Source organism: Oryx dammah, unplaced genomic scaffold (assembly GCF_014754425.2).
Source record: "Oryx dammah isolate SB20612 unplaced genomic scaffold, SCBI_Odam_1.1 HiC_scaffold_21, whole genome shotgun sequence".
Taxonomy (NCBI): domain Eukaryota; kingdom Metazoa; phylum Chordata; class Mammalia; order Artiodactyla; family Bovidae; genus Oryx; species Oryx dammah.
In genome coordinates, this window is record NW_024070205.1 from 40924809 (window position 1) to 40952158 (window position 27350).

The following is a 27350-nucleotide window of genomic DNA, read 5'->3' on the forward strand; positions in this document are numbered from 1 at the left end:
GCACTCTTTAAACATTTAAAATTTTTCAAAAAATGAACCAATACCATGTTTTCAAAAACATTGGTCTAACCAAGAAATAAAACCTGAAATACAAGTGAGATGGAAAGACCCCATCACTGGCCAGTGGAAGGGGCCCGATCCACTCCTTACAATGGGAAGAGGATTCAGATGCATAGTCCCCACTGGGGACCCCAGCCCTATATGGGTGCCAGCAAGGAATCTTAAATTTACACAAGAGAGAGGTCAAATCTCAAAATCTGACACAGATTAAAGAGACACTCACATATTGAGCCCAAGAACAAAAAGTTCCTGAGGCGATCTTTTCTTCCCTTTCAGATCATCCATGCGGCAACCCTGGTGGACACTGCTCCTGGTGATCATCGGATTACCTATCCTCTCCTTGCTGACCTTCGTTCGTCATTACGGCTGTGCAACAGTTTTTAGAATCTTTGAAGCCTGGGTTTAACGACACACAAGGCCATCAACCATGAGGGTAAAACAGCGTCAGCATCCGTGCTGGGAGTTCAACAAGCTCAGACCATGGAGGTTATAAACAACATATCCACTGCCTCTGCTCAAGGATTTCAAACCAGCTCGAACACCTGAGATCTGCCATAACGGGACTCCAACAACAGCTTGATCTCCACGCCAGAGCGATCAAGATGTTGAGTGTTCTGGCACACACAGACTGCGATGTGAGATACCCCAGCTTTTGTCTGACAGCTTTTCCAGTATTAAACGAGACTCTAACAGGTGAAAAAGGGAGCAATGGATCTATGGGACTGGATACAAAGTCCATTTACTTGATTTAAAAATACCTTCTATCTGATTGTTTTTGTTGTTCTGCTTGTTGGAGCGTTAAAGGTAAAAAACCTCATAGCCCGCAATAGACGCTTACAACAAAAAAGTTATGCTTGCCCAAGTCATGGAAGAGGAGCCCCACGTTGGGCACCCACAAAACCCCTGGATTAATTTAGCCCTTCAAGAGATTAACTGAGACATATAAATAAAAAGAGTTCTAGATGCCCATCATCTAGATAGATTCCGCCTAGCCCTCAAGAGGTGGCTGGATAGCCATTGACGGGTAAGACCCTCAGAGGAGGGCAACCTAAGACAGGCACAGCCATGAGAGGGGCTAGTGAGGCTAGAGGTTGGCCGCCTACAGTTTTACACCTTGCTCTACAGAACATCAATACAAATGTCTCGAGGGCTTAAATAAAATAAAAAAGGGGGAGATGTGGGGCCCTAAATGGGAAACCTTAAAAAAAAGAACGGCTAGCTTTGCGGTCGGAAACTAAGAGATAGGGGCGTGGTCTACGTTTGTCAAAGTTTTTGATTGGCTCTCGATTTCCGTGCACGTGGAACAGCGCGTGATCACCATAGACTCCTGTTATAATGAAGGCACATGACGATTTGACCTTTAACATGATTGGTGCAACTATGGAAAGTCCCTCGCAAAACCCCCCTGCTTGCCTTTATAAGTCGGGAGCTTGAGGCAATAAAGCGGAACTACTCAGATGGAACCCCTGTTGTGTCTGATTGTCTCTCGCTAGCTGAGGGGCTGGGTTGGCGGACAGCAGGCTCACTTTTCCTCGGGACCCCTCAGCTCTGCTGAGGGAAGTTCCACTGCCTCTCTCTTTCTGCGGAGCGCCCCCTGCACTTGTTAACATATGATTTCTTAGAGTTGTACAAATTCCTTTTGAGGTGATTTGGTCAAGAATAGTCCCCATTTGATAAGCTAAAACAGGTTCAGAGAAGTTTGACTTGTTCCAACACTGGCAGTTAATCATAAAAAATTCACATTCTCTAGTATCTCACCCTTTTCACACCATTGTCTATAGGGTCTTTCGTTCAATTAATGTCACCCTATAAAGAGTTTGAACCATTATTCTTTAATCACAACAATACTTCATAAGCCATTTACATTTACTACCTGTCATAAGCTAAATAAAACCATATCTATTTATATGACATAATATGCTATTCAGCAGCCAACTAGATCATAATGAAAACATATCAGTCTAAGTATATAATAAAGCAGAAATATGAAAGAACATAGAAACAAACAATAATTCTCTATGCTAATTTGAATGTAAATTATTAAATGACAAATATGTAACAATATTATTTACAGGGTCACATTTGCTTTACTGAGAGAGAAAAACTACCATGGAACAGGACTTCCAAAATGGGTAGGTACTGATGTGAGAGATATCAGGGGAAGAAAAAACAAACCCTCAACTTACCAACAAACCGACTCCAAAAGTTGAGTAAGAACTCGTGCTTATTTTCACAAAGGAAAATTCTAAATTTGGGGTTTTCAAAGTTGCCCACAGAAACATGTTTAATCCATATCCAGAAGCATAGTTAAGCTATGACAGCAAGGCTGGTATGAAATCTAAGCATCATTTAAAACTGCTACTAAAGGGTGGGTGTTGAGGGAACAAATTCAAGAGGCCAGAGACTGATCACTACCTCTAAGCCCCACCCTCCTGACATTTCTCCTGACCTCCTTTCCCCATACCCTCTCTTCCAGCCTCATCTCCCAGCAGATGCTAATAACTATTAATTGAATAACACTGAAGAGCAAGGAACAGTGCTGATATCTCACTTCTGTCCCACCAGCAGGCTCAAAGGTGGCCTGTGGTGATAGGAAGAGCTAGTAAGAGAAACTGCAGAACAGAGAACCAGGGTGATCATAACCAAGAGGCAGTAAGATGGGAATGAATGAGAATAGCTCCAGGGGAATAAAGCTCTGTCCCACTGACACAAAAACTTTGAAGATAGGGGTCTTGAGTCAGGCATTAATATTTGGAAAATTTCCTATTTTTTTTGAGCAGTTTTTAATGAGAAACAGTATCTAATAATTACAATATAGCTGTATGTGGCCCATCAAGTTGCGACCCTGAACTTGAGCTCTCCTCTCTCCAGCACAAGCCACCATCTTCTCTTGCTTCAACCACTGATACAGTCTTCCAGCTAGTCTCCCTTCTTCTCTTCTTGCCGACCCCACTCCATCCACATACACATTCCATTCCACACATCATGCTCAACCCAGCAGCCAGAGTGATCTTTCTAAAACAGAAATCCAATCAGGTCACAGGTGGATGGTTTTCAGTTATCCTCGGGATAAAATCCGAATCACTGGTGGGCCTGATGAGATACCTCTGATTTTATTTCTTACTTCTCTGTCTTACCCCTCCTGCATCTTAGTGCTAAGCTTCCTGTCCACTCCCACCCTAGAGGGCTCTTTAATACAACCTTCTATACAGTTCATCATTCCAGTCTTTGCTGCAGTGTTACTTCCTTCCAAATACTCGATCTAACAGTTCCTCCTCCCATCAGTTTCTAGCTCATTGGCCTACTTCCTTCAGAGCACTTAATATCTGATTTTGTATTATTAGTCTAGTAGTTAGCTCCACAGGGTACCAAACTTGCCTGTCATTTTCTCTTTTTTCAATTACTCTAAACTAGGAAAACAACCCTTTTCTTAACTTTCTGCACCTCAATCATCCCAATTTGTTTCAAGGGTCATTGTTAACCCACCCCTGCCTCTCAACACACACACACACAACCACCTTCCACATATATACCTTTAATAAAAATGTTCTCTGGCACCCAGTTACTAACTGCACACGTGTATTTTCTGTTTATTGTAATCAAGTGCTCATGAGAGAGCTTCAGCAGCAGAGATTTTGTAAAAAGCTATTCTGAGTTTATAGCAGAGAGGAGGGGCTGACAGGTGACCATGAGCTCAACAAGCCCTCAAATCCTCCTCCTTCCCTGCAGAGAGCATCATGTGCCTTCAGACTGACTTGTTTCAGTACCCCCACAGCCAAACAATGACAACAACAAACCCCCTAAAGCCATACTCCAACAGTAGTGGCTAATCTGAGTCTTAAGAGCCCCTGATACTAGCACTCAGGGAAAGGTCAATGCCAGGATGCCTGGAACGCATCTTAATAAATCCTCAGTGGGACGAGGTTGACTAGGAAAACTCCAACACCTTGGAGGTTCTTGCCTCCATTTGTGGTTGAAGGCAAACTCTGGAGCCAGACAGCTTATATTCAAATTTCTGCTTTGTCATCAAGCCGTTGTGAGACCTTGGCAAGTGAGTTATCCTCACCAACACCAAGTGTTTTCCATAAGAAAAACTGAACCCAAAGAAATGACTTTTCAAAAGATTATGTTTTTTCCTTCATTTATTTACCTGAAAAATGAGGATAATTATAGTACTTATCCTTAGGATTATAATGAGGATTAAATGAGTCATTAGTGAAAGTTGCTCAATTGTGTCTGACTCTGCAACCCAATGGACTATACAGTCCAGGTCAGAATATGGGAGTGGGTAGCCTTTGCCTTCTTCAGGGAATCTTCCCAACCCAGGGATAGAACCCAGGTCTCCTGTACTGCAGGCAGATTCTTTACCACCTGAGCCACAAGGGAAGCCCAAGAACACTGGAGTGGGTAGCCTATCCCTTCTCCAGCAGATCTTCCTGACCCAGGAATCAAATCGGGGTCTCCTGCATTGCAGGCAGATTCTTTACCAACTGAGCTATGAGGGAAGCAAATGAGTCATTAATATAAAACTAGGAATTTCCTGGTGGTCCAGTGTTTAAGAATTCACTTTCCAATGCAGGGAATGTGGGTTTGATCCATAGTTGGGGAATTAAGATTCCACATGCTGTGCACCAACTAAGCCCGTTAAGCAGCAACTAAGACCTGACACAGCCAAAAGTAAATAAGTATATAAAGAAAAAAATAAAAATAAAAATAGTTATAATTATCATGCTTGTTCAGCAAGGTCTTTTGCTTTCCCTGGAATAACAGAGAGAGACTCAGAGGCCAATCTGTATTCAAATGTACATAAATAATCACCTAAATGCTTGTAAGCAAATTGTGTCTAAGAGAAGATTTAGTAGGGCAACAAAACACAAAAGAAGATTTTCTATTTCCTGATGTTTATATCTAGGAAGACATCAAAGAGCTCCAGAAGCTATAGTCTTTAAACATTGGAGCTTCCACAGAATTAAGAGAGTTATCTAAGCAGCCAGCCCAGGAAAGAAACCTGTGCGTGACCAATGTCATATTTGACTGAAGTTAGTAAAATACATGACATAAACACTTGAAATAAAGCTTTTGAGTAGAAATTTCCTTTGGATCTTTCTATAGGATTTGATTTCCTTTTAATTTGGACTTCCCTGGTGGCTCAGATGGTAAAGTGTCTGCCTACAATGCAGGAGACCGGGGTTCAGTTCCTGGGTTGGAGAGATCTCCTGGAGAAGGAAATGGCAACCTACTCCAGTAGTCTTGCCTGGAAAATCCCATGGACAGAGAAGCCTGGTAGGCTACAGTCCATGGGGTCGCAAAGAGTCGGACATGACTGAGTGACTTCACTTTCACTGCAGAAAATGTAGTGGCCCTCAGTGGGTTATCTGATACTTATTCCACACACTATTGTGCACAAAGCACTTAGAACTAGGCAGGACACAAAGCTTTCCTTCAACAATTTGAGAAAGTACCTTGTAGTGCTTTCAAAAGCTATCAAGCCAAGAGTGGAACGACTTTAACTCTGAAATGCTTGCCATTTACAGCCAAACACAATTGACAATCTCACCTGTAAATAGTTTTGCCATCACAGAATATCCTTAACCAGTGTTTGCATGCTGCGTTAAAAGCACCAAAAACTTCTCACCTCAGACCAGAGCTATTAAAATTTCCAAAACACTGCTGAATTTCCATCCATGCCCTCTCAAGTTTACCAGTATCATTTTATAGTGCTTTAATGGCTCTGTAAGACTGATTTTTGTGTGTGTGTGCTTTTCTAACTATCAGATTTAAACGAGTAGTAAGTCACAGGACCAAAATTATTAACATTTAACGTGAACCAGAACACCATAATTATCATAATTTATGCTTTTACATAGATATCAAATTCTCAAAGAAAAAATTTGTATAAACAATTATCTGGGACTCACTTGAAGACTAGTGATTTGGACATTTTCAAAAGCCTGTCATTTGAGACAGATGTCACAGCAATAATTCCAAAATGCTTTATTAACTCTGCATCACTGCTATTAACTTTGTTTCTATGATAATCTATTACCTTGAGTATTTTCAAAACATTATTTAATGAAAATAGCTTTCACTATATCAGTAACTTGCCATTCTTACAAAGAAGGAAGTTTTCATCTACAGGTCCCTAACTCCGTTCCTTTAGGTAAACAAACATGTGAGTACATCACAGAAATAAAAGATATTTGAAGGAACTACTGTAAAATTTAAAATCTATGAGGAAAAAACAGTGTTTCTTCAAACAAACATCCCAAGCCAAGTCTTACTAAACGAAAACCACTAGCATCTCAAAACTGTATATCACAATAAAATCAATTCATCTGAAACAGAAGCATTTTAATTTTAAAAATTCGGTCACTTTTGTGACTTACCTCATCATCTTTGTACCATGACAAACTCTCAGCAGTAAGGACAAACCAGTATCCCTTAGAGCCTCCTTTCATGATGCCAATGTTGCTGATGGTTAGCCATCCCTTGCGAATCACCTTCAAGAGAGCACAGATCGGCAGAGATGTTTAGTTTAATATAAGCCTATGGGGAACACAAGTATCGTCCTGTTAAAAACAAGATACAAGTTACAGTAAGAACAGCATTGTTTCCTCAAAGCTCAACTTCTCTTAAACTATTCAAAATAATATATCTTCCAAAAGCCCAGATAACCAGAGGGAAGTCTCTCCCATCAAATGAACAAAATCAAATCAAAATTGCGGATTCGTAGGAATGGTGGAAGCACAGAGACTGAAACAGGAATAAAATACAGCAGATTAAATGCTTGTGCCTGGCCTATTTATGGCACTGCTGCTACAATTAAAATATATTTAGTTGATTGGATGAACAACAATAGATTCTCCATGCCCACTGTCTCTTATCCCTGTCCAGCCCACTGGCCCATTTGTTTGCCTGGTTTGCATCTCAGAATTTCCACCAGAGACTGGACACCAAATGGTGAAAAGAAAACACTCAAGCCAACCAATTAGTTCCTTGTTAACAGCTCTGAACAGGCTGAATGAGAGAGAAGGCTGAAACAATTCGCTAAAATTAAATGTTTGAAGTTTTTAATGGTGCAGATTTACCCATCTACTTCTGGTTGTTTTTGCTAAGCTAAAGAATACCCAGAATCATCATAAAAACCTTTAAACAGTGTTTAACTTTTCAAACATTAACAACTTGGATAGAAATTATCTACAAATGGCATTTAACTGAAGATCTATTTTTTTTCTCATGGTTGTTGCAAAGTTAAATTCTGTTTTCCATGTGGCATAGTTTACCATTTCCTCTATGCTAGATAATTTTTGTTGTCACAGAAATGAAATACTACATGGAACTGTAATATCATTCTAAATATAAAAAATCACCCTATACCTACATGTTCATTATGCTAGACATCCTGAAATATTTTTTAAAATTACTTACTGAATGACTAATGGGTGTCATTTCCTAAAGGTAAATGGAAATACCCTAATAATCAAATTTTATTTTTATATTTACATTTTATTTTTAAGTTTTCTAATTGTAGAAGGAAAGCCAATTCTAGGGAAAATTGTGAAATAAGTCAAGGTCATTATTGATCTTCCAAGACTCATTCCACACTCCCAGTCTCAGTTACCCTTGATTCCCTGTTTCAGTACCTACCAGCATCAGCTATGCTTCCCTTTTTAACTCTACAGATCTCCAGACAGAACCCCATTCAGGCCCACACTAAGGCAGTACAACTGTTTGAAATTACTCCTTCTTATCCTCTGCTTCAGAAAGAAGGAAACAATACTTCTCAAAGTATAGTTTATACCATCTAATAAAATAAAATGGTTACAGTAAATATTCATTGGGATGCTTTCTAAAAACACAGATTATTGGGACAACTACAAATCCACATGAATCAGAATAGATACATATGAAACCCAGGAAACTACAGATTAATACTTTGCAAAGTGAGTCTTTTTCATACTAAAGTTTGAAAACCACTGCAAAATTTCATTTTCCTTACAGCAAATAATCTCATTTAATTTTTAGTAAGAAGAAACTGGTTATTTCCCCATAAGACTGTTACCCACACCACCACAGCTTACAAACAGCATACTCAACATAGCCCGCTCAATGAAAGTATATTCACTATTTCAGTTTATCAGGCATCTTGGATAAAGAAGAAGTCTTCCAGACTCTACAAACTGCAATAAGAAAATCACCATTTCACCAATCACCATAGAACAGGCTGGCTTCATTAAGAAGAACCATGAATTCAGTTCAGCAAACATTTGCTAAGAACCTATCATATGTCAGTATGAGAAAGGTGATGATGCTACACCCTGCCCTCAAGAATTTTACAGTTTTATAGGGAGGAAGATCCATAAAGAGATAATTTCAAAGTAATAGTGTAACAAGAGATGTATGCCAAGTAAGAGAAGGATACTGGACACAACTTAAGAAATGTTAATAGGCTTTTCCTTGGAAACATGGTAGCTCAAAAGAGCCTAACAGAATTCAAATTAGACCAGAAAGTAGTCCTGTCTGCCTGTTTATTTGTTCTCCATAAAGAAGGACAAAAAAAGAACACAATGGAAATATACACGCCGAAAATATGAGTTGGGATGAAGAAATTGAGGCTGCAGAAGTAAGTGGGGTAAAGTCAGTCAATCCAGCTCAACAGACCCCAAATTCTAGATAAAATTGGCAAAATAAAAATAAATTTCAAGTATACATGTAAATTTATTAAGTATATATGACCATTGTACTACTAAACTGTGTACATCCACAGACACATACAAAGAAACTTAAAGTATGATACGAAGATGAAATAAATATTTTATTTTTTTATTTTGTGGGAGAAATCTATTCGTTACGTTTACAACTTTGTTATTGATTTCTCTGTGTCACAGAGTGACAGTACTGGCATCAGCACACACACACACACACACACATTTTAAATACTAATACATCTTAACTGTTTTCTTGTTTTCTAGATAAAAATATGTATTTAGATGTTCTATTGTATCCTCCTGCATTCCAGCGAATTTTCCATGCTCCCTGAGACAAACTAGGTTATGTAAACTGCTGAGATAACCCAGGTGATAAATGAACAAGGTGTGAAGTAACGTCATGATGAAGAAAGCATAAAAATAAGTAAACCTACTGGACAAACACCTAGGAGACAAAATCAGTAGGACTTATGGCTGGATGAAAGGGGGATTAGTGGAAGGAAAGACTCTAGAACTGCTTTGTACAGTAGCCACTAACCACATATGGTTATTGAGCCTTAGTGACTAGTTTAATCTCAGATGTGTGATAAGTGTAAAATGCACAGTGGATTTTGAAAACTTAATACAAAAGAAATGTAAAATATTTCACTAAATGTTTTAAAATGTATCACATGTGAAAATGATAATATCTAAGATATACTGTGTAAAATAAAATGAGGCAGGTGAAATGAATATTAAGAATAGATTTTATTTAACACAGTATATCTTAAATATCTTTTATTAATGTGGCTTGCATTATATTTTTACTGGACACTGTGCTATTTATTCTAGAATGATTCTGAAACTCATGGGGCTACCAAATCAGAAGGAGTAGAGGAAGAGAACCAAGTTTTAGAAGTGAGGGAGTTGACAGTGAATTCAGTCAAGGCCATGCTGAATATGAAGCATCTGTAGGAAACACATGGGCTTCCCAGGTGGTACTAGTGATAAAGAACCTGCCTGCCAATGCAGGAGACATGGGTTTGATTCCTGGGCCGGGAAGGTTCCCTGGAGGAAAGCATGGCAACCTACTCCAGGATTCTTGCCTGGAGGACCTGATGGACAGAGAAACCTGGCAGGCTACAGTACATTGAGTCACAAAGAGTTGGACAAGACTGAAGCAACTTAGCATGCATGTATATGGGAAATACAAACAGTTGTGACCTGACCTCTGATGCAAAATGGAAATGTTAGGACTGGACATTTAGACCTGTGAGTCATCAGTATATATACATAAGTGACAAGCATTGATAAAACTGTGTGAAATAGTAGTGGCTCACAGTGGAATCCTTGGGAAAATATAAGGTTGGTGCAAAAGTAATTTTAATTTTACATTGTTGAACTTTGCTATTTGATATTAGAATATATTCTTGAATAAATGTGATTAAGCTATACATCATTTTAATGAATATTTATTGCTTTATGTTTTTTGATAATGAATTACTACTTGCTGTGTATTGTATATGTATTTTACACCTAAGAAATGATGTTAGACAAAAAGCAAATTCGAACAATTTTCTTATTCAAGTTCAAAATGAGTCATAAAGCAGTGGAGACAACTCGTAATGTCAACAACGCATTTGACCCAGGAACTGCTAATGGAATGTAGAGTGCAGTAGTGGTTCAAGAAGTTTCACACAGGAGACGAGTCTTGAAGATGGGGAACATAGTGGCCAGCCATAGGAAGCTGACAACGGCTAGCTGAGAGGATCATCGAAGCTGATCCTCTCACAACTACAGAAGTTGCCTAAGAACTCAACATTGACCTGTCTATGGTCATTCGGCATTTGAAGCAAATTGGAAAGGTGAAAAAAAGACTGACTGCCTCGTTAGCTGACTGTAAATTTAAAAAAATATCAGTGTTTTGAAGTGTTGTCTGTTCTTATCCTATGCAACATCAATAAACCACGTCCTGATCGGATTGGGATATGTGATGCAAAATGGATTTTATATGACAACCAGTGATGACCAGCTCAGTGAATGGACCAAGAGGAAGCGCCAAAGCTCTTTCCAAAGCCAAACTTGCACCAAAAAATGGTCATGGTCACTGTTTGGTGCTTTCCTGCCTGTCTGATCCACTACAGCTTTCTGAACCCCTGTGAAACCAGTCCATCTGAGAAGTATACTCAGCAAATTGATGAGCTGCACCAAAAACTGCCATGCCCCCAGTCAGCATTGGTCAACAGAAAGGACCCAGTTCTCCACAGCAACACCAATAATACATCGCACAACCAATACTTCAAAAGTTGAACAAACTGGGCTACAAAGTTTTGCCTCATCCATCATATTCACCTGAACTGTCGCCAACTGACCACTACTTCAGCATCTCAACAACTTTGTGCAGGCAAAATGTTTTTACAACCAGGAGGACATGGAAAATGCTTTCCAAGAGTTCATCAAATCCCAAAGCATGGATTTTTATGCTATGGGAATAAACAAACTTATTTCTCATGGACAAAAAATGTGTTCATTAAGATGTGTGTGAGCCTAGTTAAAAAGATCTAGAATTCAGAGTTCAAAACCATTAAGGAAGCCAAAGGCAAGGTGAATTTCAAGGAATGTGTGGCTGGGAGTATCAGATTCAGCACAGAAAGGGACATGTAAGGTGCAATGCAGACATCAGAGTGTCTTAGCTATGCCAGTTGCAGTGAGGTGGTGGGATGAGTCAGAGTTCACTGGGTTGAAAAGTGAATGGGAAGTGAAAAATGGAGACAATGGCTAGAGAGAGCTCTTTCTAGAGAAGGAGGAAAGCAAGTTAAAACCAGAATAGACATAGAGTCAAAGAAGGTGCTTTTGCTGTTTTTGCGGTTGCTATTGTTTTTTGATTTGCGGATATTTTTTTCTTTTTTGATATGAGCAAAAATTGAGTACCTTTATTGCTTGAGGAGAAATAATAGGACAAGGTAAGAGAATATAGAAAAAATGATGTAATGGCAAAAAAGATGGGAGTGGATGAGATGAAGAGCACAGGGAGGGGTCGGTCTTTGAACAGGAATGAAGCTGCCTGATCTTGTGAGTCTGGGAGGCTGAAAGAGTGAGGATAGATGTAGGTTCTCTGCATGGAAAAGCGTAGAAGGTTGACAAAGGTTATAGTTGAGCTTTCTGTTTCTCTTGATAAGAGAACAGACTGAATTATCTGCAGGAAAGTAAGGATGAGAAGTTGGAAAGAAGGCTTGAGCATAGTGTTAAGCATTGGGACAATCAGTAATTAAATGAGAGACAGTGTAATAGGAATTAGTTTAAAGAAAAGAAAAGAAAAAAGGTTGACAAAACACAACACTGAAAACGCCTAGAAGATAACATAGGAGAAAATCTAGATGACCCTGGGTAATATTATGCCTCTTAAGATACAACACCAAAAACACAGTCTGTGAAAGAAATAAGTTGGTAATCTGAACTTCATGTCTACTCTGCAAAAGACAGGATCAATGTGTTAGAAGACAAGCCACAAATAGGGGGAAATGCTTGCAAAAAACATATCTGATAAAGGACTGTTACCCAAAATATACAAACAAATCTTAAAACTTGATAATAAGAAAACAAAAGACCCAATAAAAAATAGGCCAAAGACATTAACATAACTCAACAAAGATGCAGATGGCAAATAGGCATATGAAAACATGCTCACTGTCACATGTCATCATTTCTGTCCTTTATTATGCCCATATTTGCATGATACGTTCCCTGGTATCTCCAATTTTCTGGAAGAAATCTCTAGTCTTTTCCATTTTATTGTTTTCCTCTACTTCTTTGCATTGTTCACTTTGGAAGGCTTTCTTATCTCTCCTTGCTATTCTTTGGAACTCTGCATTCAGATGGATATATCTTTCCTTTTCTCCTTTGACTTTAGCTTCTCTTTTTCCAGCTATTTGTAAGGCCTTCTCACACAACCATTTTGCCTTCTTGCATTTCTTTTTCTTGGTGATAGTTTTGATTACTACATCTTGTACAATGTCATGAACCTCCGTCCATAGTTCTTCAGGCATTATGTCTATCAGATCTAATCCTTTGAATCTATTATCACTTCCACTATAAAATCATAAGGGATTTGAGATAGGTCACATCTAAATGGCTAAATAGTTTTCCGTACTTTCTTTAATTTAAGTCTGAATTTTGCAATAAGAAGTTCATGATTTGAGCCACAGTCAGCTCAGATCAATAAAGGACAGAAAGGTACGGACCTCACAGAAGCAGAAGATATTAAGATGAGGTGGCAAGAATATACAGAAGAACTGTACAAAAAAGATCTTAATGACCCAGAAAACCACAATGGTGTGATTACTCACCTAGAGCCAGACATTTTGGAGGCCAAGTGGGCCTTAGAAAGCATCACGAAGAAAAAAGTGAGTGGAGGTGAAGAAATTCCAGCTGGGCTATTTCATATCATAAGAGATGATGCTGTGAAAGTGCCTCACTCAATATGCCAGCAAATTTGGAAAACTCAGTAGTGGCCACAGGACTGGAAAATGGTCAGTTTCCATTCCAATCCCAAAGAAGAGCAATGCCAAAGAATGTTCAAAACATGGCACAACTGCACTCATTTCACAAGCTAGCAAAGTAATGCTCAAAATCCTTCAAGCTAGGCTTCAATAGTACGTTAACCGGGAACACCCAGATGTTCAAGCTGGATTTAGAAAAGGCAAAGGAACCAGAGATCAAATTGCCAACGGTCACTGGATCATAGAAAAAGCAAAAGAATTCCAGAAAAACATCTACTTCTGCTTCATTGACTGCGCTGAAACATTTCACAGTGTCAGTTCAGTTCAGTTGAGTCACTCAGTCATATCGTACTCTTTGAGACTCATGGACTGCAGAATGCCAGGCTTCTCTGTCCTTCACCAACTCCCAGAGCTTGCTCAAACTCATGTCCATTGAGTTGGTGATGCCATCCAACCATCTCATCCTCTGTCATCCCCTTCTCCTCCTGCCTTCAATCTTTCCCAGCATTAAGGTCTTTTCTAATGAATCAGCTCTTAGCATCAGGTGGCCAAAAGATTGGAGTTTCAGCTTCAACATCAGTCCTTCCAATGAATATTCAAAACTGATTTCCTTTAGGATGGACTGGTTTGATCTCCTTTCCGTTCAAGGGACTCTCAAGAGTCTTCTCCCACACCACGGTTCAAAAGCATAAATCCTTTGGCACTCAGTTTTCTTTATGATCCAACTCTAACATCCATACATGACTACTGGAAAACCATAGCTTTGACTAGACAGACCTTTGTCAGCAAAGTAATGTCTCTGCTTTTTAATATGCTCTCTAGGCTGGTAATAGCTTTTCTTCCACGGAGCAAGCGTCTTTTAATTTCATGGCTCCAGTCACCATCTGCAATGATTTTGGAGCCCAAGGAAGTAAAGTCTGTCACTGTTTCCCCATCTATTTGCCATGAAGTAATGGGACCAGATGCCATGATCTTTGTTTTCTCAATGTTGAATTTTAAGCCAGCTTTTTCACTTTCCTCTTTCACTTTCATCAAGAGGCTCTTTAGTTCTTCTTCCCTTTCTGCCATAAGGGTGGTATCATCTGCATATCTGAGGTTATTGATATTTCTCCTGGCAATCTTGATTCTAGCTTGTGCTTCATCCAGCCTGGCATTTCGAATGATGTACTCTACATGTAAGTTAAATAAGCAGGTTGACGATATACAGCCTTGACATTCTCCTTTCCCAATCTGGAAGCAGTCCATGTTCTATGCCCAGATCTAACTGTTGCTTCTTGGCCTGCATACAGATTTCTCAGGAGGTAGGTATGGTAGTCTGGTATTCTCATCTCTTGAAGAATTTTCCATAGTTTGTTGTTATCCACACAGTCAAAGCCTTTGGCATAGTCAATAAAGCAGAAATAGATGTTTATTTCTGGAATTCTCTTGCTTTTTCTATAATCTGACAGATGTTGGCAATTTGATCTCTGGTTCCTCTTTTAAATCCAGCTTGAACATCTGGAAGTTCTTGGTTCACATACTGTTGATGTCTGGCTTGGAGAATTTTGAGCCTTACATTGCTAGTGTGTTGGACAAGTGCAATTGTGAGGTAGTTTCAACATTCTTTGGCACTACCTTTCTTTGGGATTGCAATGAAAACTGATCTTTTCCAGCCCTGTGGCCACTGCTGAGTTTTCCAAATTTGCTCGCATACTGAGTGCAGCACTTTAACAGTATCATCTTTTAGGATTTGAAATAGCTTAACTGGAATTCCATCACCTCCACTAGCTTTGACTGTATAGATCACAACAAACTGTGGAAAGTTCTTAAAGAGATGGGAATACCAGACAACCTTACCTGCTTCCTGCTATATGCAGGTCAAGAAGCAACAGTTAGAACAGGATATGGAACAGACTGGTTTCAAACTGGGAAAGGAGTACGTCAAGGCTATATATTGTCACCCTGGTTCTTTAACATATATGATATATGCAGAGTACATCATGCAAAATGCCAGGCTGGATGAAGCACAAGCTGGAATCTAGATTGCTGAGAGAAATATCAATAACCTCAGATATGCAGGTGACACCACCCTCATGACAGAAAGCAAAGAGAAACTAAAGAGCCTCTTGATGAAAGTGAAAGAGGAGAGTGAAAAAGCTGGCTTAAAACTCAACATTCAAAAAACGAAGACTATGGCATCTGGTTCCATCATTTCATGGCAAATAGATGGGGAAACAATGACAGACTATTTTCTTCAGCTCTAAAATCTCTGCAGATGGTGACTGCAGCAATGAAATTAAAAGCGCTCCTTGGAAGAAAAACTATGACAAATCTAGATAGTGTATTAAAAAGAAGAGACATCACGTTGCCGAAAAAAGTCCATAAATCAAAGCAATGGTTTTCCTGTGGTCATATATGGATGTGAGTGTTGGACCATAAAGAAGGCTAAGTGCCAAAGAATTGATGCTTTTGAACTGTGGTGTTGGAGAAGACTCTTGAGAGTCCCTTGGACTGCAAGGAGATCAAACCAGGCAATCCTAAAGGAAATCAACCCTGAATATTCATTGGGAGGACAGATGCGGAAGCTGAAGCTCCAATACTTTGGTCACCTGATGCAAAGAACTGACTCATTTGAAAAGACCCTGATGCTGGGAAAGATTAAGGGCAGAAGGAGAAGGGGATGGTGGAGGATGAGATGGTTGGATGGCATCACTCACCCAATGAATGTGAGTTTGAACAAGATTTGGGAGATGGTGAAGGACAGGGAAGCCTGTCATGATGCAATCCATGGGGTCCCAAAGAGTCAAACATGACTGAGGAACTAAACAACAACAAATTGGCAGCTTTATTCATAATTGCCAAAACTGGGTAATAACTGAGATGTCCTTCAGTAGATGAATGGATAAACCATGGCATATCCAGATATTGGAATATTGTTCAACACTGAAAAGAAATTAGCTATCAAGTCATAAAAAGACATGGAAAAATCTTAAATGCATATTCCCAAGTGAAAGAAGTCAATTTGAAAAGCCTATATTCTGTATAATTCCAACTATATGACATTCTGGTACAGGGAAAACCATGGAGACAATGGGCTTCCCAGATAGCACTAGTGGTAAAGGACCAGCCTGCCAATGCAGGATACATAAGAGACAGGGGTTCAACCCCTAGATAGGGTAGATCCCCTGGAGAAGGGCATAGCAACCTAATCTGGTATTCTTGCCTGGAGAATCCCATGGGCAGAGGAGACTGACAGTCTACAGTCCATGAGATCAGTAGTTGTCAAGGGTTGGGTGGGAAAAGGGAGAGATACATAGGCAGAGTATATAGGGTTTTTAGGACTTCCCTGGTGGCTCAGAGGTAAAGAATCTGCCTGCAATGTGGGAGACATAGGAGGATCCCCTGGAGAAGGCAATGGCAACCCACTCCAGTGTTCTTGCCTGGGAAATCCCACAGATAGAGGAGCCTGGCAGGCTATAGTCCATGGGGTCACTAAGATCAGATACGACTGGGCGACTAACACACAGACATAGAATTTTTAGGGCATTGAATATACTCTGATACTATATGGATATATATCACTATATGTTTCTCCAAACTCATAGAATGTATAACACCAACAGTGAACCAGAATGTAAACTATGGACTTTGGGTGATTATGATGTGTCCATGTTCATATTTGGTTTAACAAAAAATGTACCACTCTGGTGAGTGATGTTGATAATGAGGGAGGTTATGTATATGTGAGCACAAAGGAAATATGAAAAAAATCTCTGTTTCTGCCTCTTAATTTTGTTATAAACCTAAAACTTCTCTAAAAACATAAGGTCTTAAAAATAATGGCTGAAAGCTGAGAATAAAGACCATAAACTGCAGGGCCACAATCAGCAATTACCTTATCATCTCTAAAAGTGCTCTGCACACCTGATGTAGAAAAAGTGAACGTAAGTGGGAACTGATCCAGTGTTCTAGACCCAAGTGACCAAAGTTCGTGGATGTAAAGATGTTGAAGGTTTTCAGCAAGAGAGCGATTTAGGTGATCATCCATTTAATCTAAGCCAGGCAGAAAAAATGAGGCCAGGAGGGAGCTAATAGAAAGGCAGAAAATAAACAACAACAAAAAAGGCAGGTACTACATTGATCAGGTGTCCCCAACCCTGAGGTCATAGGCCAATAATGGTTTATGGCCTGCTAGGAACCAGATAGCACAGCAGGAAGTGAGTGGTGAGCGAGCAAATGAAGCTTCATCTGCAGGTCCCCAGTGCTCCCATTATCACTGGAACCATCCACTCCCTTCCCACGTCCATGGAAAAATTGTCTTCCATGAAACCGGTCCCTGGTGCCAAAAAAGGTGGGGACTGCTGATGTAGGTAAAGGCAAAAATAGAGTTTGGAGAATTTAAGATGATGTGAAGCAATGAATTGCTTGATCTTATTGGCATCACTGGATTCACCTGTCAAAGATGCACTATTTCTAGAAGTATTGACCGTTATAAGCAAAATGGATATTTTATTAAATATCATTTAGTCCATTGGATATAGTCAACTGAGCTTTATGGAAATTATGAAGTACTGCTTCTGCTAAGTCACTTCAGTCGTGTCCGACTCTGTGCGACCCCATAGATGGCAGCCCACCAGGCACTCCCGTCCCTAGGATTCTCCAGGCAAGAGTACTGGAGTGGGTTGCCACTTCCTTCTCCTACGCAGGAAAGTGAAAGTGGTCACTCAGTCGTGTCTGTCTCTTAGCGACCCCATGGACTGCAGCCCACCAGTCTCCTCCGTCCATGGGATTTTCCAGGCAAGAGTACTGGAGTGGGGTGCCATTGCCTTCTCTGATGAGGTACTAATAACAGCTAAAATTAAATTTGCAAAGGCTCCACAGGATTTCCAGACAAGAATACTGCAGTGGGTTGCCATTTCCTCCTCCAGGGGATCTTGCCAATGCAGTGATCACGCACACATCTCTATGTGTGACATTATGTGTCTCTTACTTTCTATGACATTAATCATTTTAATTACAATAGGCTTTCTCACTTGGAAAGAAAAGGAGGATTATAATTACAGTTGCCATGCTGTGAGTACACGTGGCCCACATCCCTTCACAGGAATCCCATGGTAGTGTGTTCAGTGCTGAATGCTGTCAGCAAGCAGTTGTCGTAAAAATGTTTAAGAAGCTCTAGTCCAATCCCAATCCCTCCTAGGGTAGGGGGTGGGGGGATGCATATTGGTCACAAATGAACTTCCCCCCTCAATGACAAACGACTCAAAGTAAGAATTAAGAAAGAGAAATTCCTAATGTACTTTTCCACAGAAGAATTGAGGGGGAGAAAAATCACAAAATCAGGGAGAAACACTGGAACAAAATAAGAAAAGACAAGTATTAAGGAAAACTGGTCAAAACACAAGAGATATAAATACTAAAGGGAAATTAATAAAACAAAACAAAGTGAAGGAGCAAGAAAAGGCAAAGACTAATAAAATTTTAAAAGAACGTTAAGACAAATGGGATTGACTGTGGTCTCTTCATAGAAAAACATATAATACATTAATTTGGTATTCAAATTTAAGATTACCAAAATAAATCCATCAACGTTTGGTACAATAACCATTTACAGCCTCTTCATGTTTGAATATCAAATTCTGTCTTGAGTGTCCAAGTAAACAAGACCATAAATATATGACTGGAAGGGACCTTGAGAGCTGAAAGGGCATGTCCTATCTGTAAGGCTTGAAGCAAACCATCTTTAAATATTTATCGCTATAAATATGACCCAAGCTTTTTTTTGCCAAATACAGATACTTAGAAAGTGGAAGAGGGAGAGTGGAGTGGCCCACCCCTCTCCTTAGTGGTGAGCCTGTATGTTCTAGTTAGTTCCTCCATGCCATGAATTCAGGCCCTGTCAGGGTTGGCAAAATCTGTATCTTAGGGACAACTTCAGACTTCAACATCTGTCTGGCACACTGGATCATAAAATTAAAACACAAGACAAGGAGTAAAATTATGGGAAGAAAACAGTACATGTGGAAAAGCTTTGGGCCTTGAACTTTGTGAGCAGGGCATTCTGACCTTGGCTTAAGTTTTAGTAGACCATACAAGTTTTTCTCAGCTTGGCAGCTGGCTTTTAACTGTTGCAGCCTATATGTGGAGGTTATAACCACAGACTTTCATATTTCGATCTTGGGAGATTACAAAAGGCTTTAACCATAGGTGAGTAGCTGCTTCTATAAAGGTAGCTCACACACCACAGGGCTGACATTAGGGCATGTACAAAACTGCAGAGGCCCAGCAAGGGCACAGGCCAGGCAGCTCAACTGGCTAGTTAGGAGGGACCTACCTTTGAGAACACAGGCCTCCTCAGGACATAGGCTGCTCATCCTTGAATTTGACCAACAGAGATTTTCCTAAACAGGTATGCCTGGGGCAACAATTCAAATCTAGGGAGAAAAGTCTTTCTAAATAAAGGCCTGATAGACTTCAGGAGGGAGAATTAGACTTGCTATGTTTAAACTGTACTGCAGTTGAGGTTCATATATATTAACATATCACAGAGAACTCGAAGGTCTAGCTTTAGTTTATTGGGTTGGCCAAAAAGTTCGGCTAGTGAATGTGTTGTTCAATTAAGTTCTTGGTGAAACAGAAAGGTCTTTATTTTTTTACATAAAACTGAACGAACTTTTTGGCCAGTCCAATATTCGCGGGCAGGAAGGGGAGTAGGAAGAGTTAGGGGCTTCCCACATGGCGCTACAGTAAAGAATCATCCTGCCAGTGCAGGAAATAAAAGAGTCATGGGTTCAATCCCTGGATGAGGAAGATCCCCTGGAGGAGGACAAGGAAACCCACTCCAGTATTCTTGCCTGGAGAATCCCGTGGACAGAGGAGCCTGGCAGGCTACAGTCCATAGGGTTGCACAGAGTCAGACACTATTGACGCAACTTAGCACACATGCATGCAGGAAGGGTTAGATTAGCTGCCCTCAGTGCCATCCTTTATCCCAGGCCAGGGCAAGAAGGGAACTGTGGACAGCTGCTCTTAACTGTCTTGCTTATTTAGACTCAAAAGAGTCAATTCCACACCCCAACACCAGCATATGTTCTCAAACTTCTCTGGCTTCATCATCTAAGCAAAAGAAAGTCTGCTTATATAACAACAGACAGAGAAACAAAAGCCAAAGGGAAGTAAAAATTACGTTTTAAATATGCTTCACCAGAGAGAAAGGTAACTCAAATATGACCTGGTGATTGGGTCTGCCATGGTTGCAAAGTCCTAAACTTTGAAATAGCAATGTTTCAAGCTTTCTTCTCCAAGACTAAATATGTGGATGGCTTTCCCTATTTATGCACAGCAATATATAACTTACAGAGAGATCTCCCCCAATACATTTATAGGTTCACAAACTAGAAGAAAAACTGATTGACAGCAGGGTAGGGCTAAAACCAGCAAGATTTTCTGTCTACCCTCTTAATTCATACCTCTGAAAGTCTGCTATCATCAGTGCCTATATCTATGAAAAAGGTCTAGAAATATAATGTAACCTGCTGCTGCTGCTGCTAAGTTGCTTCAGTAGTGTCCGACTCTGTGTGACCCCATAAACAGCAGCCCACCAGGCTCCCCCATCCCTGGGATTCTCCAGGCAAGAATCCTGGAGTGGGTTGCCATTTCCTTTTCCAATGTAAGAGTCTATTTGTCTTATTACATTTGGTAGTGGCGGAGCTGGTGCTGGGATTATCTTTTCTGTGCCCTCTTTGCTTTATTTATGAAGGAACACAAGAGACTATTTCAACTTCAAAAGCCCAGAAGGAACAACCCATTTTATTGAGGCCAGATCAGGGTACAGCTGCTGAAAGAATGCCAACTCCACCTGGGCAACAGACACCCAGAAATGAAGAACTACAGGATGACTTTAATATGATGTTCCACAGCTATTTCAGACTTTGCAAATTCCTTCGGAAATGTAATCTTTGGACTTTAATTTCTGATAATTTCATACTACAAGGGGGCATCATCACAAGGAAGACACATCTATTTTGTTGAGATTTTATTACTGGGTGTAATGCTTTATATTATCGATATCATGTGATCACTGCAGAATCTTTGATGGGCTAGGGGGAAAATATGGCTGCATGTAATTTGAAATAGGAAATAAAATAGGGAGGAAACAAATGACCTGAAGCACAAACTATGCCTTGGAGTGAACTTTATTCATCCGCCATCTAGACTCATTTCAGAATCCTCTATCCACTAGTGGTCTGAGGAGGATGTCCAGACAAGCCATGATTAGCTTTGGATGAGATGCTTCTAGAAAGTAGTAGCAGGGCTGACAGACTGTTGATCTCTTCCCCCAAAGGAGGCTAGCCACACCCTTAGTTAACCACTACCTTAATGGTTAAACTCAATGGAATAAAAGGTGGAGGAAGGCTGAGGAATCCCTCAAGGGGTGGGGGGACAAAGACGGCACACCTGTTGTTTCCTCACTCGTTCCAGCCATGGAGGAGGAAGGTGACTTCTCAGACTGGGAAATCTAAACGAATAAATAGAGAAGTATAGTTCCAGGGCCATTCCCTCCCCCACTCTCTCTCCTATTCAACTTCGGAGCTAGCTTGCCCACAGAAAGGACACCCTGAGGAAGAAAGGGGTTCATGCGTGCAATTTTTTTATAAACTACATTGTTCAAAGTGTACAAATTAAGTTTTGACATAATGTTTATATCCTTTAAACCATCTCTAGAAATCAGGATGGTAACATTTTTATCATTCCCAAACAGTCTGTTCATAACCCCTTGGTATTGCCACCTCCCAGCCTTCTCTCATTTTTTGGGTTTTTTTTTTAGACTGTTATATTTTTTTAAATTTATTTATTTATTTTAATTGGAGGCTCTGAAATACTTTACAATATTGTGGCTTTTGCTGGTTTGATTGTGGTTCTACAGTATAAGTGGCTTTTGCCATATCTTGACATGAATCAGCCATGGGTGTACATGTGTTCCCCAACCTGAGCCCCCCTCCCACCTCCCTCCACATCCCATCCCTCAGGGTCATCCCAGTGCACCACCCCTGAGCACCCTGCCTCATGCATCGAATCTGGACTGGCGATTCATTTCACAGATGATAATGTACATGTTTCAATGCTATTCTCTCAAATCATCCCACCCTCACCTTCTCCCACGGAGTCCAAAAGACTGTTCTTTACATCTGTGTCTCTTTTGCTGTCTCGCATATAGGGTCATCATTACCATCTTTCTAAATTCCACATACATGCGTTAGTATGCTGTATTGGTGTTTTTCTTTCTGACTTACTTCACTCTGTATAATAGGCTCCAGTTTCATCCACCTCATTAGAACTGATTCCAACGCATTCTTTTTAATGGCTCAGTAATATTCCATTGTGTATATGTACCACAGCTTTCTTATCCATTCATCTGCTGATGGACATCTAGGTTGCTTCCATGTCCTGGCTATTGTAAACAGTGCTGCAATGAACACTGAGGTACACGTGTCTCTTTCAATTCTGGTTTCCTTGGTGTGTATGTTCAGCAGTGGGACTGCTGGGTTGTATGGCAGTTCTATTTCCAGTTTTTTAAGATATCTCCACACTGTTCTCCATAGTGGCTATACTAGTTTGCATTCCCACCGACAGTGTAAGAGAGTTCCTTTTTCTCCACGCCCTCTCCAGTACTTACTGTTTGTAGACTTTTTGATAGCAGCCATTCTGACTGGTCACATGTGCAATTTTAAGAGATAAGTTTAATTCAGGGACATGTTCAAAGGTTTTTCTCACCTAAGACACTTGATAAGTCAGTCAACCCACAAGTATGGAATGCCTATGATGGACCAAGACCTGAGCGAGGAGCTCTGCGCCTTTGTCCACAGATGAGAGCGAATGTGACAATGCCCAGGTGAGTCTCACCAGTGGGTTGACATAACGTGAAACATATGAACCTATGACTGGGATAAAGAAGCTGTGGAAACAAGCAAAGCAAAGCATATATAAAGGGATTTAAAGAATAATCAAATTAAAATACAAAATAATCACATATTTGCTGAAATATTGTTTTGTTCTCAAGATTCTATAAAGTACTATGAATGAAATGACTAACTGACATTTCTATGTTTGGATGTTACTTCCATGGATTTAACTTTCTAGGAAATCAGAGCACTGAGTTTTGTAAGGGTCTGAAATAAGTAAAGCATACAGTTTGACACCATTTCTAGGAATTCAAAAAAATAATATCTAACATTTACTAAACACTAGGACATGAGTTTGAGTGAACTCTGGGAGTTGGAGATGGACAGGGAGGCCTGGCATGCTGCGATTCATGGGGTTGCAAAGAGCTGGACACGACTGAGCGACTGAACTGAACTGAAACACTACTCTGTGAAAGGAAGTGTGCTAAGAGCTCCGTGTGTATTATTTCTTTCAATCCACACAGTTATCCTTTGAGGGAGGTATTACTTTCCTGGGAAAGATTGAAGGCAGGAAAAGTGGACGACAGAGGATGAGTTGGTTGGATGGCATCACCAACTTGATGGACTTGAGTTTGAGCAAGCTCTGGGAGATGGTGAAGGACCGGGAAACCTGGCATGCTGCAGAATGTGGGGTCACTAAGAGTCAGACATGACTAAGCAACTGAACCAAACTGATTATTTTCCTTACGTGACAAAGAAGAAAACTAAAGTCAGGTTCCTATCACACTGCCAACAGGCTTTATTGCATTTTCCTCCACTTTGCAGAGCACACTCTGAGAACTTAGAACCTTAGTATGTGAATAAAAAATAGCCTCCATGGTAGTCTGATTTCAGAGATATAGTCCTTAATTCATAGCACATACAAAGATGTTGCCAATAGTACAGTGTCTAAGAGCAAACAATGGGAAACAACCTATTTACCTAACTAGAAATTGGTTAATAGATTATGATATAATCACCTGATATTAAGCTGAGAACAAATACCTACTCTATAATGTGAGAGCTGTGCAGAGCTGGAGTGACTGTGGGGAGATACCCCTTGTCCAAGGGCAGAGAAGCCCCAGCAAGATGGTAGGTGCTAAAGCAACTTTGAGGAGATATCTCACATCCAAGGGCAAAGGAGAAGCCCCAGCAAGACAGTACAAGAGGCAAACTTGCATTTAGAAATCAAAGTTCATACCTGCCAGAGATGCTCAGAGTGCTCAAACAAACCCTGTACACACCAGAACCCAGTAACCCCACAGAGAATGAGACAGAACTGCATTTGAGTGTCTTCTGTGAAGGTATGGGTCAGCAGTGGACTGCCGCAGGGGCGGGGGCTCTGGGTGTAATAGACTTGGGTATGGCATAGACCCTCTTGGAGGAGGTTGCCATTAGCCCCCTGTCAGAACTTACACAGGACTAAGAAATAGACTCTTGGAGGGCACAAACAGAACCTTGTGCAAACCAGGACCCAGGAGAAAGGAGCAGTGACCCCACAAGAGATTGACCCAGACTTGCCTGTGAGTGTCTAGGAGTCTCTGGCAGAGGCATGAGTCGGCAGTGGCCTGCTGCAGGGTTGGGGGCACTGAGTGTAGCAGTGCGTGCATGGGACCTTTTGAAGGAGGTCGCCATTATCTTCATTACCTCCACCATAGTTTGGCCCAGTGTAAATAACAGGGAGGGAACACAGCCCCACCCATCAAGAGAAAATTGAATTAAAGATTTACTGAGCATGGCCCTGCCCATCAGAACAAGACCCAGTTTCCCCCTCAGTCAGTCTCTCCCATCAGGAAGTTTCCATAAGTCTCTTACCCTTCTCCATCAGGGCAGATAGAATGAAAATCACAATCACAGAAAACTAACCAATCTGATCACACAGAACACAGCCTTGTCTCACTCAGTGAAACTATGAGCAATGCCATGTAGGGCCACCCAAGACTGATGGGTCATGGTGGAGAGCTCTGACAAAACATGGTCTACTGGAGAAGGGAATGGCAAATCACTTCAGTATTCTTGCCTTGAGAACTCCATGAACAGTATGAAAAAGTAAAAAGATAGGACACTGAAAGATGAACTCCCCAGGTTGGTAGGTGCCTAATATGTTACTGGAGATCAATGGAGAAATAACTCCAGAAAGAATGAAGAGATGGAGCTAAAGCAAAAACAACACCCAGTTGTGGATGTGACTGGTGATGGAAGTAAGTCCGATGCTGTAAAGAGCAATATTGCATAGGAACTCTGGAATGTTAGGCCCATGAATCAAGGCAAATTGGAAGTGGTCAAGCAGGAAATGGTAAGAGCAAATGTCAACATTTTAGGAATCAGTGAACTAAAATGGACTGGAATGAGTGAATTTAACTCAGATGACCACTATATCTACTACTGTGGGCAAGAATCACTTAGAAGAAATGAAGTCCCCATCATTTCAACAAAAGAGTCTGAAATGCAGTAGTTGGATGCAATCTCAAAAATGACAGAATGATCTCTGTTCATTTCCAAGGCAAACCATTCAATATCACAGTAATCCAAGTCTATGCCCCAACCAGTAATGCTGAAGAAGCTAAAGCTGAATGGTTCTTTGAAGACCTAAAAGACCTTCTAGAACTAACACCCAAAAAAGATGTCCTTTTCATTATAGGGGACCCGAATGCAAAAGTAGGAATTCAAGAGATACCTGGAGTAACAGGCAATTTTGGCCTTGGACTAAAGAATGGAGCAGGGCAAAGGCTGATAAGAGTTTTGACAAGAGAACACACTGGTCATAACAAACACCTTCTTCCAACAACACAAGAGAAGACTCTACACATGGACATCACCAGATGGTCAGTACCGAAATCAGATTGATTATGTTCTTTGCAGCAAAAGATGGAGAATTCTAAAACAGGCAGCAAAAACAAGAGCTGGAGCTGACTGTGGCTCAGATCATGAATTTCTTATTGCCAAATACAGACTGAAATTGAAGAAAGTAGGGAAAACCACTAGACCATTCAGGTATGACCTAAATCAAATCCCTTATAATTATCAAGCAGAAGTGACAAATAGGTTCAAGGGATTAGATCTGATAGACAGAGCACCTGAAGAACTAACGACGGAGGTTCGTGACATTCTACAGGTGGTGGTAATCTAAACTATCCCTGGGAAAAAGAAATGCAAAAGGCAAAATGGTTGTCTGAGGAGGCCTTACAAATAGCTGAGAAAATAAAAGAAGTGAAAGGCAAAGGAGAAAAGGAAAGATATATCCATCTGATTGCAGAATACCAAAGAATTCAAGGAGAGATAAGAAAGCCTCCCTCAGTGATCAATGCAAAGAAATAGAGGAAAACAATAGAGTGGAAAAGACTAGAGGTCTCTTCAAGAAAATTAGAGATACCAAGGGAAAATTTCATGCAAAGATGGGCACAATAAGGGACAGAAAAGGTATGGATCTAACAGAAGCAGAAGATATTAAGAAGAGGTGGCAAGAATACACAGAACTATATGAAAAGATCTTCATGACCCAGATAATCATGATGGTGTGATCACTCACCTAGAGACAGACATACTGGAATGAGAAGTCAAGTAGGCCTTAGGAAGCATCACTATAAACAAAGCTAGTGGAGGCGATGGAATTCCAGTTGAGCTGTTTCAAATCCTGAAAGATGATGCTGTGAAAGCACTGCACTCAATATAACATCAAATTTGGAAAACTCAGCAGTGGCCACAGGACTGGAAAAGGTCAGTTTTCATTCCAATCCCAAAGAAAGGCAATGCCAAAGAATGCTCAAACTACCGCACAATTGTACTCATCTCACACGCTAGTAAAGTAATGCTCAAAATTCTTCAAGCCAGGCTTCAACAGTACATGAACATAAACTTCCAGATATTCAAGCTGGTTTTAGAAAAGGCAGAGGAACCAGAGATCAAATTGACAACATCCATTGGATCATCAAAAAACCAACAGAGTTCCAGAAAACCATCTATTTCTGCTTTATTGACTATGACAAAGCCTTTGACTGTGTGGATCACAACAAACTGTGGAAATTTCTGAAAGAGATGGGAATACCAGACCACCTGACCTGCCTCTGGAGAAACCTGTATGCAGGTCAGGAAGCAACAGTTAGAACTGGACATGGAACAACAGACTGGTTCCAAATAGGAAAAGGAGTACGTCAAGGCTGTATATTGTTATCCTGCTTATTTAA

General features: G+C 40.4%; 1 protein-coding gene across 9 annotated transcripts in view; it reads right to left on the reverse strand.

Annotated features, from left to right (window-relative positions):
• Positions 1-27350, reverse strand: part of DNM3 (dynamin 3) — a 641139-nt gene that overhangs the window by 299823 nt on the left and 313966 nt on the right. For all 9 annotated transcript variants that reach the window (XM_040263496.1, XM_040263493.1, XM_040263497.1 and 6 more), the window contains one exon: positions 6447-6560. In XM_040263496.1, coding sequence (XP_040119430.1) covers positions 6447-6560 — 114 coding nt within the window. The remainder of the gene's footprint in view (positions 1-6446; positions 6561-27350) is intronic.